Here is a 17,920-nt window from a genome sequence, read left to right as displayed (position 1 = left end):
ATGGGGTAAACCCGAAGCCTTGGGGGGCTTCTTCTCTCTCATGGAGCAGCTCCAGTGAAGGGGCAATGTTTCATGCGATGTGCGTATGAAATATTGCCGTTCACACGTTTTCAGCACACGCGATCGGCGCACTTTAGACACTTTTTCCTGGTTGACAAAGGGGCGTGGCCTAATCTGTGCCGTCCTAACCTTCGAGCGGTTTGTCACTGTGATAAATGGGGTGCACGCAGTATTAGTAAATAAGCCCCAGCGCTCTTCTCTCAGTGATGCCACATTCTGGTGACTAGTGGCCCCCGTTCTACCCGCAGGTGCCCACCCGCTCCGTCCTTCATGCTCGCCGCCCGCCGGACACTCATCTGAACACAAAGAGAAAAACTACACAAAGACTTCCTGTAAAAAAGGAAACATTTTTTTCTTTATTCGCTTTTTTTGTGCATTTCTGTATAAATCATATTTTATCTTCAGTATTTAGATAAAAACGTCATTCTAAAAATGTACACTTATAATTCTTAGCAAAGTATAATAAAACATAAAAAACCCAACAACCCTTTAACCCTTTACAGGGGGAGGAGCACAGAAGTATGTACAGGAGGGCCGCGCCGTAATACTGCCGGAAGGCGCTCATCTACCGAAAATGGCTCAAACTGAACGTGTTTATGAAAGCGGCCTGGTGCCCGCTCCACCTGTGCTTATATGGGGGTAGGAGAAGGGTAGAGACTGGGATCTCCTGATGCAAGGAGGTGCCAACACGGCCCCCCGCACAGGGTGGAGCCCGCATGGCGGCCGGCCCCGTACAGGGTGGAGCCCGCATGGCGGCCGGCCCCGTACAGGGTGGAGCCCCCATGGCGGCCGGCCCCGTACAGGGTGGAGCCCCCATGGCGGCCGGCCCCGTACAGGGTGGAGCCCCCATGGCGGCTGGCCCCGTACAGGGTGGAGCCCGCATGGCGGCCGGCCCCGTACAGGGTGGAGCCCCCATGGCGGCCGGCCCCGTACAGGGTGGAGCCCCCATGGCGGCCGGCCCCGTACAGGGTGGAGCCCCCATGGCGGCCGGCCCCGTACAGGGTGGAGCCCCCATGGCGGCCGGCCCCGTACAGGGTGGAGCCCGCATGGCGGCCGGCCCCGTACAGGGTGGAGCCCGCATGGCGGCCGGCCCCGTACAGGGTGGAGCCCCCATGGCGGCCGGCCCCGTACAGGGTGGAGCCCCCATGGCGGCCGGCCCCGTACAGGGTGGAGCCCGCATGGCGGCCGGCCCCGTACAGGGTGGAGCCCCCATGGCGGCCGGCCCCGTACAGGGTGGAGCCCCCATGGCGGCCGGCCCCGTACAGGGTGGAGCCCCCATGGCGGCCGGCCCCGTACAGGGTGGAGCCCCCATGGCGGCCGGCCCCGTACAGGGTGGGTTTAGTGTTTTTTTTTTTAAAAAGATGCAATTTTTCCCCGATGAAATTTTACTTTTCTTTTTAAACATCAAACAAAGAGTAAAGTGATAACTCCGCCGCCGCCATCTTGTTTTAGTGCTCCGCCAAATCCTCCTCGTTCGGCCTTTTGTACACTTGGCACAGCACTGAAGGTTTGGGGGTCATGCACTGGCCATTGTATAGTACCTCCCCGCTGCGCTGCACTCCCGCCTATACACAGTGCCCCATAATATGGCGGACAGTGAAGTCCCCCGCGGCCCACGGCGGCGTGCAGCCAGCATATTATGGCGCTGGACAAGGGTCCTTACGGGTAGATTTACACAAATGCTGCAGTTTCCCACCACATGTAACAACATAAAGGGGGTTCCAGATTTATCACAGGATCGGGGATAAATGTCTGATAGTTGGGGTCTGACACTTGGACCCCACAGTGACCCCAAGATGGTGCCACTGAATGCCACATGTGAATGGAGTGCTCCATGCTTTCCACATGCCCTAATAAAGCAGGTTGTCATTATAGAAGAGCGCCCCCTGCTTGTCCTGTCCATATAGCACATGAAAGGCCACGGCAGGGGAACTGATGGCTGCGCCGACCCTGCGAAATCAGGACCTGCAGCAAACTACTAATCCCCATGGTGGCTCCAATATTAGAGGGGTTGTTTGTAGTGAGACGTGCCCGTTACCATGACAATGCGCATGAGCCCTTAATCCTCTCACGGCCAAGGGACATAGCTGTCCCACAGTTTTAAGTTATTTAAGGTCCTGAAAGGAGTAAAGGGTTGTCCAGTTCTAAACTACGGGAGGCCTGTCCTCAGTATAGGCCATAAGTATTAGATTAGTAAGGGTCGGCCGCCCAGAATCCCCAACAATCAGTTGTTCTCTGGGCCCGTGTGCTTGGCCCTGAGCTGATTTCTGCAGGAAGCAGACAGCTCCATTCCCACTGCAGTGGTCAGGACTGGTATTACAGGCCAAGTTCCCATTGGAGTGAATGACCTGTAATACCAAGCCTGGTCACTGCAGTGGGGATGGAGCTGTCCGCTTCCTGCAGAAATCAGCTGAATGAACAAGTACATTGATTCCAAGAACAGCCGATGGTTGTGGACCCTGGGTGGCAGACCCCTGCTAATCTACTATTCATCCCAAGGATAGGCCATCCGTGGTTCACAGCTGGATAACCAGAGTCAGACAAGTACATGTAACTCCTCGGCCCATTGGTGGGGGTTCACTGGGAATATAAAGCAAGTGCTTTCTTCCTATCCCTAGCACACGGGTGCAGCCGCAGCTCCAGTTTCATTATCTGGGAACAGACCCCAAAAAAGTGCTAAAGTAAAAACAGAAAGTTTACCAACTTCTGAGAGAAGTGCCTTCCTCCGATATGAAGCACCAGCCATGAATGTCGTGGGCAGAGGCTGCGCCCGAGCGCGATGGTTGGATCAGAATTATCAACGGGGCAAATAAGGTGCAAATATAAAAAAACGAAATGTCTTGTAAATGTAAGATGAGCGACGGCTGGAGACGTCTCAGCAATGTCTGCGACAGAGGCAGCGGCCGCCAGCCGTACAGAACGGAGCGTGGGACCGGGGACGCCTCTTGGCTCCTCCTCCTCGGTACGTTTTTGTGCACTGGCCATTTACACAAGAAAAGAAAGGCATCAAACATTCTAGAAAACAGCCGTCCCCATTATTCCCCGCGGCACAAACACCATTCAAGTTTAGACAAGCTTTTGTTTTTCCTTAACACAAAAGTTTGGCTTTCAGCACCCGAAGAGTCGGCGGCCAGAAGGCCCCTGCCGAGCGCAGATAGTATGTAGAAAAGGGGGTAAACAGCTAAAACCGCGCCTGTCCATCCGCTGATCTGCGTGCCGGCCGTCACTATATATTAAGGCTTAGTGTCTTTATAAGTCGCCCCGGACCATATATTATTAGGCATCACCACCCATAATGCTCTGCTCTGCCACACTACATGTACACGTTGCCATCGGGACCAGCAGGGCATCACTTGGGATTAGTGTACCTCTACATATAATGCCAAGTCAGAACTTGGTAATTCCCTGCTGCAGTGCATTGTGGGAGATGTAGTGTTTACATCAGGCTGATGCAGGACCGGAGAGGGGAAGGCCTGGAAAAAAGAACAGAAAAACTGGGGGGAAAACCTGTTATTGTCCCAAGCCATTTAAAGCCCCAGTTTGTGATGAATAACAGATCGATGACTCGGCCCGCCCCACACAACGGGGAAAGGGGCTCTGGAAAAAAACGGAACAAACTCTTGTTCCCAATGTTCCTTCCAGCCGTTCCCATCCACGCAGGACTGAGGGGAGAAAGACACATGAGTGCAGCCAATTGTGTTCAGACGCTCCCCGTGATGGGGCGTCTGGTTACCGGACAACACCGCTTCATAGCACGGCCGGCATTAAGGGAAGTGCACCTACCCCTCCGCGGCTGCCGGGGTCCAGCGCTGCCGTCCCTATGATTGTTGTGACCGCTGAGCGCCATAATGCCAGTTCAGGAGCGTGACGCTGCAGCAGTCACATCATCCGTCACAACAATCATGGGGACGGCAGCGCTGGAGCCCGGCAGCCGCGGAGGGGTAAGTATACTTTAGTTTATTGTCTTAGAGGGGTTGTACCAAAGTTGCTTATCGTGGGGTCTCACCTCTGAGAACCCCGCAGATCTCCAGAACAAGACTCCCGTGTCACCCTATGTCACTGCGGGGGTCGCTTCTCACCTGCTGGGACGTTATTGTGAAGCATGCTCAGCCAGCGCTCCATTCATTTTATTGGGGCTGATGGAAATACCTGAGCAGGTGCCGCTCGGCTATCTCCGCGGTCCCATTGACAGTGAATGGAGCGCTGGGGCACTTGCACGGCCAGCGCTCCGTTCAGTCTCCTGCTCCTCCCTATGTGGGGAGCAGTAACTCTGCAGTGAGGCGGACACAGGACTCCTGTTGTCAAGACTGGCAGGGGGCTCAACTGAGACCCCACCAATCAGCAGGTTAGCCCCAACCCTGTGAAATGGGGGAGAACTTGCCATTTTGGTAAAATGCTTTAATGCAGGAAGTACAATAAAAGTAGGGTTGTCTGGTAACTGAGCCACCCCTCTATATATCTGAATGCAGATCTGGATGTGACTAGAGTAAAACATGATGCAACTCAAGGTGTTTTTGGACACTCCGAAAGAAGTGGCCGAGAAGGACACAAAGACAAGCCTGGGCGGCGGTGAGATGTCCCTCGGGTCCATCACAGCTGCTCTGCAACCATGAAGTTGTACTGGTCACGTGCCTTTATTAGGCATGCAGCCAATCAGAGGCTTCAGACGTCATGTGCCGTTCACTGCTAAAGCCTGTGATTGGTGGCTGAGCAGTCACGTAAATAATGACCGGCACATGGCCGCTGCAACTCCCTGGCTCAGGAGGGCATGAAATCGACCCGGGCGGCATCTGACTGGCCTTAGTTTCTTATTTTTGTGTCCTCCCCAGCCAGTTTGTTCCACGTGGCAGAAACCTCCGAGTCCTCATGAGTTCACCCAACATTATAGTTGGATTATAACCCCATGTGTAGGAGTGAAGTCACATGCTAACGTCATGGGTCCACTTCATACAGTCACTTCAGTGCATGAGGCTTCAAGCACACAGCCATACGGAGACCGTGTAGTTCCCGGTTACAGAGCCGCCCGTACTCTGCGTGCCACCAGGTGGCGCTGTATTCTCCATAACACTGCATCCAACTGGGGCATGCCATGTGAGGCACAGTACAGATCCCTACCGGAGCTGTATCATGGGCCCATCCCTTATAGATTGGCTGTGTACATGAACCTGCACCCAAGGACCGACAGGGTATATACGTGATCGGCGCTGCACGCAGCGGGGTGCAGGAGATTCTGGCTTTTCTGTAGTGTTTTTCCCTGCATAAACCCAAAGCAGAACAGAACGGCGAGACGATTCAGCGAACCTCTGGTAACTCCAGTACGTAAAAAGTGTTCGGGGAAGCGATCAGCAGACGCCTCGCCGGCTCATCGGCACACTGCTTTAATCTTTGGTTTTGAAGGAGCCGCTGTTCCCAGAGTCACTGCTGCCATCGAGGCCTCGGTGTTGACGGTCGTCTCCATTACTGGTGGCTTCATCAAATACTGTACGGTTAGAACACAAACGCCTCGCATTGAATGTCCGGGACGCGGGTTTAAAAAGCATTAAATAAAATCTATAGTTACAAAATCGACACCATCAAATCCCAAGATGGCGGCCTCCAAGCCCAGAGAATACCTGGCGACATCCGATGGCGGAGACTTAGTGTTTACAGCCCTTAGATACAAGTCCTCAGCACATAATACTGTCAGGGTGCCAGGCCTGGCCTGTTAGGGTATCACTTGTGTTCTGCCTCTCTTCGGGGCCGGGGCGCCCCCGTAGGTAACATAGTTGCCATGAAAAGTAAAGATACATAAAAAAACTAAAGTGCAAATTCCTCATAGACAAAGTTTAACGGGGGTCACTGCCGGAGGGGGTCACTGCCGGAGGGGGCCACTGCCGGAGGGGGTCACTGCCGGAGGGGGTCACTGCCGGAGGGGGCCACTGCCGGAGGGGGCCACTGCCGGAGGGGGTCACTGCCGGAGGGGGCCACTGCCGGAGGGGGTCACTGCCGGAGAGGGTCACTGCCGGAGGGGGTCACTGCCGGAGGGGGCACTCCTGAAGAGACGCTCCACTTAGTCTATCCCAGTATTAAAAAACGGTCTAGTGCAATCTACAAGGATCCCAGTGATTACCTCCTGGCAATGAGCGGCCGCGAGGCTGGGAACCGTCGCCTCTCACCGGTTACCTTGATGTTTTTGTAGCTGCCCTAAAAGTCTTATATGGCGCCCGAGAGCAAAAATAACAAAAATGAAAACCCGAAGTCCGTCAGCGGCGAGCTCCAGAAGAGGTGAGGCTCGCGGCGGCCAAAGTCATCGTGTCGCCGCTAAATATCCTTGAAGCAGAATTTGGCAATACTGGAACAATCGGCCCTGAAGAGGATTTCACTTCAGCCCGGGTAAAACTAAAAGCACCTTTAGGATGAGCCGCGCGGGTGAGGCGGTCCGGGCGGTCAGTCGGCGGAGTCCAGGCCATCTGATGGGGGAGCGAACTTAAGACGGAAAGTTCCTGAATAAAAGAAAACATGTTAAGATAAGAGACACCAGAGGGCAAGGAGAGCGGTCAGACGTCACGGACCGCCAGCGGCACGGGTACAAGTATACATGAGTCACATGATCAGGTCACATGGCCCATTGCCACAGCCGTACGAGGGGTGTTTGTGGTATTTTAATGCGATCATTCCGAGTACATATAATATGTTCTATAACTTTTATCTATTTTGGGGGCGTTTGGGAAAAATCCACCATTGTTTCTTCTATTTCCGGCGTTCAGCATGAATATCGCGACGACCTTCTGACCGCTCCGTACGACCGCGGCCAAATCCCGTTAACGCTTTATATGTGTTCTTTAAACTACCACCACTTATTCTGTAAGGCTTAGTTTGGTGCCGGGCGGCGTCCTTCCTCCGCTGTCTGGGGGCGGGCTGTAATCTCCATGTATTACGCTTTTCTTCTAGGGGTGAGATTAGGGCCGGCTGGGACCCTGCTATGGCACCTAACTGTACTGGCTATGACTGTGGAGGCGCGCCGGCGGTCATGCGCAGCACAGCTTTTGTTTGTATTCCCCGTCCCATCGCGGGGACCCGCAGGCTATACGCCGTTTGCTATGGATAGATCTGCGACCTTGGAGCACAATGGGCTTTATGGTCGCAGATTCCGCTGCGTTTTATTTTCCCGTAGTGGATTACGCGGTTCTGACTTGCTAATGTGAGCGGTGTAATCCCATGTATACGATTGAACAGCGCATTATTGTGGATCACACGATCATGGAATCCGCAATTAGATCCGCTCGTGTGACAACGACCCAAGAAGATCTGCTATTCCTGTTCGTGTTTACGGCGTTCGCGTCGCGGTAGAAATAATATATTGGCTGAACTTGAAGATAGTTTAACAGCTTTAAAAAAAAAAAAAATTCATAAGGACACATTTAAAAGGAGCCCCAATATCTTTTTCTTCGCTGACAGAGCGGTCCGCGGTTTCTGTGGACAGCGGTACCCTTCGGTGATCCACAGGACTTTCTGATCGCTTTCTATTCCGTTCCTTGAGTTGTACAAAATTAGGTATTTTCGACAATTTGTTTTTTCACAGCAGGCACGCTGGGGGTTAAATAATGTAGTGTTTCCCCCAAGGGTCATCACGAATGTGGCGATACCAGATATGTAGGGTTTTGCCCACTCTGCCCCTTGGATCTCTCTGCCTTCGGATGTGCTTATAATATACCGAAGTATAGCAGTGTATTATATTGCCCCACCGCAGATGGCAGAGCAGGAGCCTTCTACAAGCTTCCAGGCGCCATAGCAACACATTGGGACCCCACCGTTACATGGAAGCCTCCTGCTAGCCTTTAACCCCTTAGTGACCACACTTTTTTCCTCCCCCTCCCCCTCGCTGTATGAGGGCTTGATGTTTGCGGGACGAGTTGTATTTTTCAATGTTGCTATTTAATCTACCATATAATGGACTAAAAAACTGTAAAAAGTGGAGAGAAATGAAAAAACAAATGACATTCCGCCATCTGTTGGTGCGTTTTGTTTCTATGGCGCACAAACTGTAATAAGAATATTCTCTGGGTCAGTACAATTACTGCGACGACAAACTTGTAGAGTTTTTTTTGCTGCACTACTTGATATTAAATTTTTTAAAACTATTTTGTCTCCATCTTCTGCGCACAATAACGTTTTTATTTTTCCGTCACTATCGTTGTGCGGGGGGGGGGGGGGGGGGGGCGGCTCGTTTTGTGCGGGGGGGCTCGTTTTGCGCGGGGGGGGGGGGGGGGGGCTCGTTTTGTGCGGGACGCCCTGCAGTTTCTGTTATTTTGGAACACAGAAGACTTTTTGATCGCTTTATATTAGATTTTTTGGCAACAGGGCGACCAAAACAGTGCATTTGTTTTTTTTTCTTACGGCCGACGTTCACCGTGCGCAGTGACTAATGCATTACTTTGATAGAGCAGACTTTTGCGGATGCAGCGATACCAAATATGTATTTTTGTTTTATCATTTAGATTTTTTTATTGTAAATCAGGCAAACAGGGTTTTTTTTGGACTTTTATTACTTTTCTTTTTTTTTTTTTTAAATCAATAAAAAAACTTTTATTGTTATTTTTCCTTTTTCCTTCAGTCCTCCTGGGGGACCACAACTAGTGACGCTTAGATCGCTTATGCAGTAGGATGTAATGCCATGGCGGCATAGTGGCTGAACAGGGCTGTTATATCGCAGGCATCAGCTGTTTATTACAGCTGACACCTGCGGGCATGGAAGGAGATAGCAGCGCTACCTCCCTCCATACACGTCCTGCAACGACAGGACGTACAAAAGACTATTGTGTGGTCACTAAGGGGTTAATGTTCTGCGGCTGCATTTATCGCAACACGCAAAGGGTTAAACAGTGGAGATGGTTGGTTTCTCTGGTCCCCGCTCTTAGAACAGGTACTGGCGGTCACCAAACAGCCGGGCCCGGTGTCAGTATTCTGATGCAGGGCTGTAAAAAGGCGTAGGGGCGGTCACTAAGGCTCTAAGGGGGATGTCAGATGGAGAGGATTCCTCCCAATCCAGTCGCGATGCCGACAACTCCCCGTTCAGCCTGTACGGACATGGGTCATGTGCTATGGATACCTACTCTCATTGTCGGTGCCATTACCGCGGTAACTAAGCCCGCCCCCTTTTCTGGCCAAGGCTTCGCTGTTGAAATGAACCAGTCAGCCGGCCGCCGGCAATGACATCGGCAGCAAGAATCCATACGGTAACAGGACAGAGGTGGAGGTCCTGCAGGACCTGGAATGGATCCGGTAAATGTCCCTCTCCCTGGATAAGCCCTGCACCGCTCTTTATCTATGGACGGCTTAGAAGGGGGTCCAGGAGGACAGAATTTATTTATCGAGCTCCGAATTAGGAAAGGAGTTTCCCGAACTAATAATGTGATGGTAAATTGCTGATCTTCACCTGATTTCCCTGAACTACAGAATGGGAGCAGGTAGGGCCCGCTACAACTGCCCGGCCAGCCGAGGGACCAGGGAAACCGTAAGCGGACCCCGCTCTAAGGCTCCTGTCCACGGGTGTTTTTGGATTGTGTTTCCCGTGGCGATAGTCCGGCCGCGGGGAACACAATGCACACTTTCCATATTTCCATAGCGTTCGTATGAAAAGCGCAGCCCCCTGTCCACGAGCGGAGAATCATAGCGATTCTCCGCAAGCGGCCAGCAATTCGCGGCATGCTGCGAATTGCTATGATTCTCCGTGGTCAGCCTGTCAGATAGGCTGACTGCAGTAATCCGTCTGCTGGTTCCTGCTCCCGGGCGGTGGAGATCCGCCGTGGGATACCGCCATACCCGTGGACGGCCAGCCCTAATCAGCACTGTATCCCCTTCATTCTCAGCATCCCTGGAGATCCGTGCAGAGGTCTGCAAGCCTTACATTGCCTCCTTCCCTCCTCCCGTCTGTGCAATGCATGGGGCACTTGTGTCTAGTACACAAAGGGTTTGCACGGTCGCAGTCACATAAGGACTGTGCTGCATTGTGGAATGCAATACTCTGCACAGGGGTGGCCCCCACACCTTTCCGCTGCCTGAGGCGAAGTGTGAATTGGCACCCTCCCTTGCAAGTAGTAGTGGTCCCAGTAGTGATGATGCCCCCCGTTAGTTGCCCCAGTAGTATTAGTACCCGCCTCAGTGGACCTCCAGTTGGCAGCACCCTGATACCATCAAGCATCTCTCCGTCTGTAGCCCCCATCGGAAGACCACTGCTGCTCCAATTAGACTGGGAACCTTGACCTCTCTGCCCATCAGCTGCACCGCCTACAGGATGGAGCCTACGGTCCTTTAGACGTGATTACCTGCTGGGCAGGTAACTTAAGCCCCTTTTACACGGGATGATCATCGTTAGGAGTCGTTCAGGCTCTCGTGGGTATCTGAACGATAGTCGGCCCATGTAAATGTATGCAAAAAAAACTGCACCACTAGCCGTTCCGTGTAAACGGGTCGGTCAGTTCTGAACGACTTCCTGCTTACAGTGAATACAGCAGCGAGCTTCACTGGGAAGTGCGGTCAGGCATCATTTGCCCCACAGCTCGGCCCGTGTGAATGGCAATCCTAGCGTCGCCCGTCTAAGTGCCCTGCAGACTGCCGCCAGTTGCTTCACAGTAGGGGTGCGGGTGACTGTGCAATGTACCACTGTCCTGTGCAACGCCTCCTCCCCTTCCCTCTTAAGCCCATGTAATGAATGGGACACCAGTACGCTGCAGGGAAGTGTCCAGTACATGGCACGGGAGGGAACGGGCAGGGTGATGTGAAGAATGAGCAAGCTGCAATGTTTACATGCGATGGGGCTCAGCTCTGCAGGATGCTACCAGGGGGGATTAAAAGCACTTTAGTAGTTATAATGCCACAGAACATCTTTAAACATGAAATAGCTGCAAACACGTTACCTTGCTGATTGAAATCCATCGATGGCTGCTTACAGTCCTGAGCACGGTGGCCACTGACCCCACAGTTATAGCATGAAATGTTCCCACTCTTTTTGTGAGTTGTGCCATTAATGGTCCCCATCATGCCCTGAGGCTGGTACACCCCTGCTGTGCCAGTTATAAAGTTCTGCATTGGAGGCAAGGAAAAACCAGGCTGCCCCGTCAGCATAGAGTCTGCGTTATTGTATGGCGTGTGAACCACGGGGAAAGAAGCGCTGTTGTTGTATTGCTGGGTGTTAATGTACCCATTATTGCACATTGGGCTGAAGGGCATGAGCGAGAAGGGAAACATGGAGGGGCTTGAGAACTGATGCTGAAAATAGTTGCCATAGTTGACGGTGACACCACCCGACCCACAGCTGCCACTGCAGCCACACGAGCTGCAAACGGTGCACCCTGCCTGTGGCGGCTGCTGCGGCTGCTGATGGTGCACGTGGTGGTGGCCAGAAGTCTGGTTGGAGATCTGAAGATTCATGGCTGGTGCATTGCCGCTGTAGTAGCTGTTGTCAGACGTGGAGGAGATGGTAGGGCTCGAGCTAGGGGCAGGGCAGCTGGGGAGGTTCGTCACATTACTGAATGACGTTGAGGCGTGGTTGCTGGAAGCAGCATTGCTGTTCGCACAGAAGTTGCCGGGCAATTGGCCTACAGGCATGCCACTCATAGCGGAAAAGGCAACTTTGGTATTGGCTGTATACAGAACACTTCTGGGGTTTATCATTGCAGGAGAAACACTGGTGCAGGTCATCTGTCCGACCACCGAAGAGTCCGCCGACGAAACAAGAAGCTTCACGGGTGTGCGGGTCACGTGGAAGACTGGAGTGGATGGCATGGTGCTGGGGGCACTACTTTCCACCATGAGGGCTGGTGGAGCAGGTTTTATCGTCCTCTCCCCAGATAAAGTATTTCCCACTTTGGTCCGGACACCAAAGTTTAGAGTCTGTTGCAAGGAGCTGCTGTCAGGGATTATGGAAAGCACCTGAGCAGGTTGCATGGGGCTCGCTGAAGCCTTCACATCCAGAAGCATGCCTCCAAAGCTCTTCTCTAGTTTCATGCCACTTCTGGATGCGGGCAAAGCTTTACTCCTCTCTTCTGAAGACAACAGGGAGTGTGGAGAAGACTGAAGGATCTTAATATCTGCACTGCCCCGCTCGGACTTGTGCAAGGTGTTCATGAGATGCAGAGGAGCGATGTGGGAAGGGGCCCCAGCTATGATCTGAAGGGGCCCCGGGTGATGGCTTGAAGGGCTGGCACCGCTCTCATTTTGCACGGGTAAAACCTGAGCTGTTGGCCGAACTGAACTTGATGTGAAATGATTCACCAGCAGGACTGACTTATCCTTCTCTGAGCAGTCCAAGTGCCTCCCAAGACCTACAAAACAAAACAGGAGTAAGGCGCATGGTACAGGAACGGTTCACTCACAGCTCCACCTACCTATATAAGAAGCTGCAGTGTTATAAGAGGAGCAGCTGATATCAGTCACATATATGACGTCCCTAGGGTTATATCAGTACTGCAGTGTTATAAGAGGAGCAGCTGATATCAGTCACATATATGATGTCCCTGGGCTTATATAAGTACTGGAGCGTTATAAGAGGAGCAGCTGATATCAGTCACATATATGATGTCCCTGGGCTTATATCAGTACTGCAGCGTTATAAGAGGAGCAGCTGATATCAGTCACATATATGATGTCCCTGGGCTTATATAAGTACTGGAGCGTTATAAGAGGAGCAGCTGATATCAGTCACATATATGATGTCCCTGGGCTTATATCAGTACTGGAGCGTTATAAGAGGAGCAGCTGATATCAGTCACATATATGATGTCCATAGGGTTATATCAGTACTGGAGCGTTATAAGAGGAGCAGCTGATATCAGTCACATATATGATGTCCATAGGGTTATATCAGTACTTGAGCGTTATAAGAGGAGCAGCTGATATCAGTCACATATATGATGTCCATAGGGTTATATCAGTACTGCAGCATTATAAGAGGAGCAGCTGATATCAGTCACATATATGATGTCCATAGGGTTATATCAGTACTGGAGCGTTATAAGAGGAGCAGCTGATATCAGTCACATATATGATGTCCATAGGGTTATATCAGTACTGGAGCGTTATAAGAGGAGCAGCTGATCTCAGCCACATATATGATGTCCCTGGGCTTATATCAGTACTGGAGCGTTATAAGAGGAGCAGCTGATCTCAGCCACATATATGATGTCCCTGGGCTTATATCAGTACTGGAATGTTATAAGAGGAGGAGCTGATATCAGTCACATATATGATGTCCCTGGGCTTATATCAGTACTGGAGCGTTATAAGAGGAGCAGCTGATCTCAGCCACATATATGATGTCCCTGGGCTTATATCAGTACTGGAATGTTATAAGAGGAGCGGCTGATCTCAGCCACATATATGATGTCCCTGGGCTTATATCAGTACTGGAGCGTTATAAGAGGAGCAGCTGATCTCAGCCACATATATGATGTCCCTGGGCTTATATCAGTACTGCAGCGTTATAAGAGCAGCGGCTGATATCAGCCACATATATGTCGTCTCTGTGGGTTATATCAGTACTGGAGCGTTATAAGAGGAGCAGCTGATATCAGTCACATATATGATGTCCCTAGGGTTATATCAGTACTGCAGCATTATAAGATGAGCGGCTGATATCCATCACATATATGATGTCCATAGGGTTATATCAGTACTGCAGCATTATAAGATGAGCGGCTGATATCCATCACATATATGATGTCCATAGGGTTATATCAGTACTGCAGCGTTATAAGAGGAGCGGCTGATAACAGTCACATATATGATGTCCCTGGGCTTATATCAGTATTGGAACGTTATAAGAGGAGCAGCTGATATCAGTCACATATATGATGTCCCTGGGCTTGTATTAGTACTGCAGCGTTATAAGACGAGCGGCTGATATCAGCCACATATATGACGTCCCTAGGGTTATATCTGTACTGGAGCGTTATAAGAGGAGTAGCTGATATCAGTCACATGCAAGATGTCCCTGGGCTGATATCAGCACTGGAGCATTATAAGAGGAGCGGCTGATATCAGTCACATATATGATGTCCCTAGGGTTATATCAGTACTGCAGCATTATAAGAGGAGCGGCTGATATCAGTCATATACACGATGTCCCTGGGCTTATATTAGTATTGGAGCGTTATAAGAGGAGCAGCTGATATCAGTCACATGCAAGATGTCCCTGGGCTTATATCAGCACTGGAGCATTATAAGAGGAGCGGCTGATATCAGTCACATATATGATGTCCCTAGGGTTATATCAGTACTGCAGCATTATAAGAGGAGCGGCTGATATCAGTCACATATATGATGTCCATAGGGTTATATCAGTACTGCAGCGTTATAAGATGAGCGGCTGATAGAAGTTACATATATGATCTTCCTGGACTTGTATCAGTACTGGAACGTTATAAGACGAGCGGCTGATATCAGCCACATATATGATGTCCCTAGGGTTATATCAGTACAGGAACGTTATAAGACGAGCGGCTGATATCAGCCACATATATGATGTCCCTAGGGTTATATCAGTACTGGAACGTTATAAGACGAGCGGCTGATATCAGTCACATATATGATGTCCCTGGGCTTATATTAGTTCTGGAGTGTTATAAGACTAGTGGCTGATATCAGTCACATACACAATGTCCCTAGGCTTATCTCAGTACTGGAGCGTTATAAGAGGAGCAGCGGATATCAGTCACATATATGATGTAAAGGTTTCTGGAGGTTATATCAGTACTGGAGCGTTATAAGAGGAGCGGCTAATATCACATATATGATGTCCCTGGCCTTATATCAGTACTGGAGAGTTATAAGAGGAGCGGCTGATTTCAGTCACATACACAATGTCCCTGAGCTTATAGCAGTACTGGAGCGTTATAAGAGGCGCAGCGGATATCAGTTACATATATGATGTAAAGGTTTCTGGAGGTTATATCAGTACTGGAGCGTTATAAAAGGAGCGGCGGATATCAGTCATATACACGATGTCCCTGAGCTTATATCAGTACTGGAGTCTTATAAGAGGAGCGGCTGATATCCGTCACATACATGATGTCCCTGGGGTTATAGCAGTACTGGAGCGTTATCAGAGGAGCGGCTGATATCAGTCACATACACGACGTCCCTAGGCCTATAGCAGTACTGGAGCATTATCAGAGCAGCAGCTGATATCAGTCACATACACGACGTCCCTGGGGTTATAGCAGTACTTGAGCGTTATAAGAGGAGCGGCTGATATCCGTCACATACATGATGTAAAGGTTTCTGCAGGTTATATCAGTACTGGAGATTTGTAATGGGTTCCATCATGGTATCTGCTGTTTTATCCAGAAAAAAATATTGCCCTGCATGCTGCACTCCTGTTTTCACCAAACGTGATGGACTCGGCCGTAGAGGCCCCATCGCAGGCGCCGCCATGACTGTACTGTTGGCCTAATTACACAGGACATTTTTAAAACAAAATCATTATGTATCATGTGCAGAAGTAGGTCGGCCCCTTTAAGACGATGACGGCAGCTTCCTTACGTCTGTCCATTTCCTCTGCGCTATCAGAACTCTCTTCTCGGGTTTGGAGTCCCATTGGGCTTGATGGCGAGCTGGAGTACTCTGACGATGAGCTGCCTTCTTGAGGCATCTGGGAGGCCACAGACTCGACATCTACAGACAGTTCTACAAGACAGAAGGGTCACAGTCAGCACTCAGGGACTACTGACAGAGGCGGCCATGCTGGACCTCCACTACATACAGGGGACACTGTGACACGCCCGAAACAAAGAGGACAGAAGGCAACAAGTCGGGATAAAAGGGATGAGCAGTCATAGATTCCAACATTTACCTCCAGCACAGGAGCAGCAGATGAGTAGGAGCAACACAAAACCAAAGCAGGCAGAGCAAGAATGTAGGAGCAGTGACCCCCGAAACATCACGGGGGGTACTTACCTGTAGAGTGGGAGCAATGGACGTTATGAACAGACCCCACGTGACTAGTAGGAGGAACCCATGCCACTCCGCTGCTGGTGAAGGTACACAATGCCGAATTCAGACATCTTTTTTCTGACTTCTCTCTGTTGAGCAGAAGATGGAATAAAATGTGACGGCTGGAGTCACATGACACGATTTTAGACCTGTGTAAGAGCGCCGCTAAATCCGCATGTAATACACGGATGCAGACCAACCCGCGGCATAGAATATCCCCACATTTGGATCCACCCTTAAAACTCACATTTTCCAATAACCATCAGACGAATCAGCAGCTAGCACAGAAGTGCATGTTGTTAACCCCTTAAAGGGGTATTCCAGGACGTTTGTAACTTTGGTTATTGTTGACCTAGATGATCAGTGGTGACCCTCCACTCGAACCCCCGTCAATCATTCCTGGTGCTGCTGTTGCTATGGTCAGCAGAGAAATGGCCCAGGTTGGTATATGGGAGCGGAGCTGCCAGTGCCAACCTGAGCTGCTGTACTATTGTCAGCGCTTTCTGCTTCCTCCACTGACCATAGCGACAGCAGATTATCTGTTCGCTTGTACTATATTCTGTAATACTTCAGTATATAGCGATTTTTGATGTCACCTTCCAAGCCATGCCACAGGCATCTAGAAGTGGCGGCCCTAGGAGTCTTCAGTAGGCTCCGGGATGTCATGCTAGCTTGTTGGCACTCCCCTCCCTGCTGACTGTTTAGACGTACATTCAGACTGCGGCCTCTAAACAGTTAACTGCCACAAACAGAACTAACTCTGATTGAGGTAGTTACTGGTGGCTGTCAGAAACAGCCGATAGCCGCTGGGTATGCAGTAGACTCTGCTCACACTTCACGACCGCAGGAGGTTTATATGGGCTCAGCGGTCCTGAAGTGGTTAATTTTCTATGCCTTGCAGAAGGAAGCCAATTAAAGCATCCATGTAGCTTCTGCCAAAGATGGATAATGCACCTTACCATCTCTCCTAGTGTTGATAATTTGCTTCCACAAATAGAGGTGGGTAGCCATTAGACGGGGGGCCGTGCCCTGCAGCTTGTACCAAGGCACTACAGCGAGATCTAAGCAGTGACAGCATGGCAGCGGTGAATGTGCGGCACTCACTTCTCAAGCTCCAGCTGAGTCTTCAGCTTCTTCTTCGCTCCCATCGTTAAAGATTCAAACTTATTTAAGTCTTCCTCGGTGAGACTCAAGAACTGAGAAGAAACACAAAAAGCTTAGCTAGCAGGTAAAGAATAGCAGTCAGACCTCTGGAATAACATGACAGCATCAGTCGGTGAAAGGCCAAAGCCGCACCCCATGCAAAAACGGGATTCTTGTTACCCTAATATTCCTCACTCGTCACGTTCATTGTGTGGCACAAAAGACCTCGGGTATAGCTGCTGCCACCAGGAGGCGACACTGAGCAAAGAATAAGTTAGTGCCTCCTAGCAGCTCCCCCTCCTGCCGGCACGGAGCTCATCGGGCGTTCCGTTCTCTCCTCCTCTCACATACAAACTGCAGCCGAGCCGTACCGACTAGAAGCAGAACGGCATTTCTAGGCAAATAGGCCGGATTGAGGAGCGCCTTCAAGAAAAGGTCAGCGCTAGTAACGACCAGCTGGGAGGGTGCCGTGTCCACCAAGGAACGTGACGAGAAAGGCATAAGAATCCTGTTTTATAGTGCGTTTCATTGGGGAACACAGAAGACCTTGGGCAGTCCCGGGAATACAACGTCTTATAGAGCTCCCATCACTCCCCCCCCTTACCACGCATGCATGAGGCGGATAACCTTCATAGCCACGAGGGAACGGAGACCCCCGCCTGCCATTACTCCTCCTTCAGGATTGGGTAATGAGATACAGCATAGTTGTAGTTAAGAATTGGATAGACCGAAGCATGAGAGATACAGA

At 50.8% G+C, this 17,920-nt stretch overlaps 1 protein-coding gene across 1 annotated transcript in view; it reads right to left on the bottom strand.

Annotated features, from left to right (window-relative positions):
• Nucleotides 1-909: 909 nt before the first annotated feature.
• ZCCHC14 (zinc finger CCHC-type containing 14) overlaps nucleotides 910-17,920 on the bottom strand; it is a 49,706-nt gene continuing 32,695 nt past the window's right edge. Inside the window, exons 10-14 of the mRNA XM_066583464.1 lie at nucleotides 17,134-17,225; nucleotides 15,994-16,118; nucleotides 15,580-15,723; nucleotides 10,956-12,362; nucleotides 910-6,542 (exon numbers count right to left, since the gene is read on the bottom strand). Of these exons, the coding sequence (XP_066439561.1) occupies nucleotides 6,487-6,542; nucleotides 10,956-12,362; nucleotides 15,580-15,723; nucleotides 15,994-16,118; nucleotides 17,134-17,225 (1,824 nt within the window). The 3' untranslated portion in view covers nucleotides 910-6,486. The remainder of the gene's footprint in view (nucleotides 6,543-10,955; nucleotides 12,363-15,579; nucleotides 15,724-15,993; nucleotides 16,119-17,133; nucleotides 17,226-17,920) is intronic.

This window comes from Eleutherodactylus coqui, chromosome 11 (assembly GCF_035609145.1).
Source record: "Eleutherodactylus coqui strain aEleCoq1 chromosome 11, aEleCoq1.hap1, whole genome shotgun sequence".
NCBI classification, from domain to species: domain Eukaryota; kingdom Metazoa; phylum Chordata; class Amphibia; order Anura; family Eleutherodactylidae; genus Eleutherodactylus; species Eleutherodactylus coqui.
Note: the sequence above shows the minus strand (reverse complement) of the source record. Positions and strands in the feature narration are given on the sequence as shown.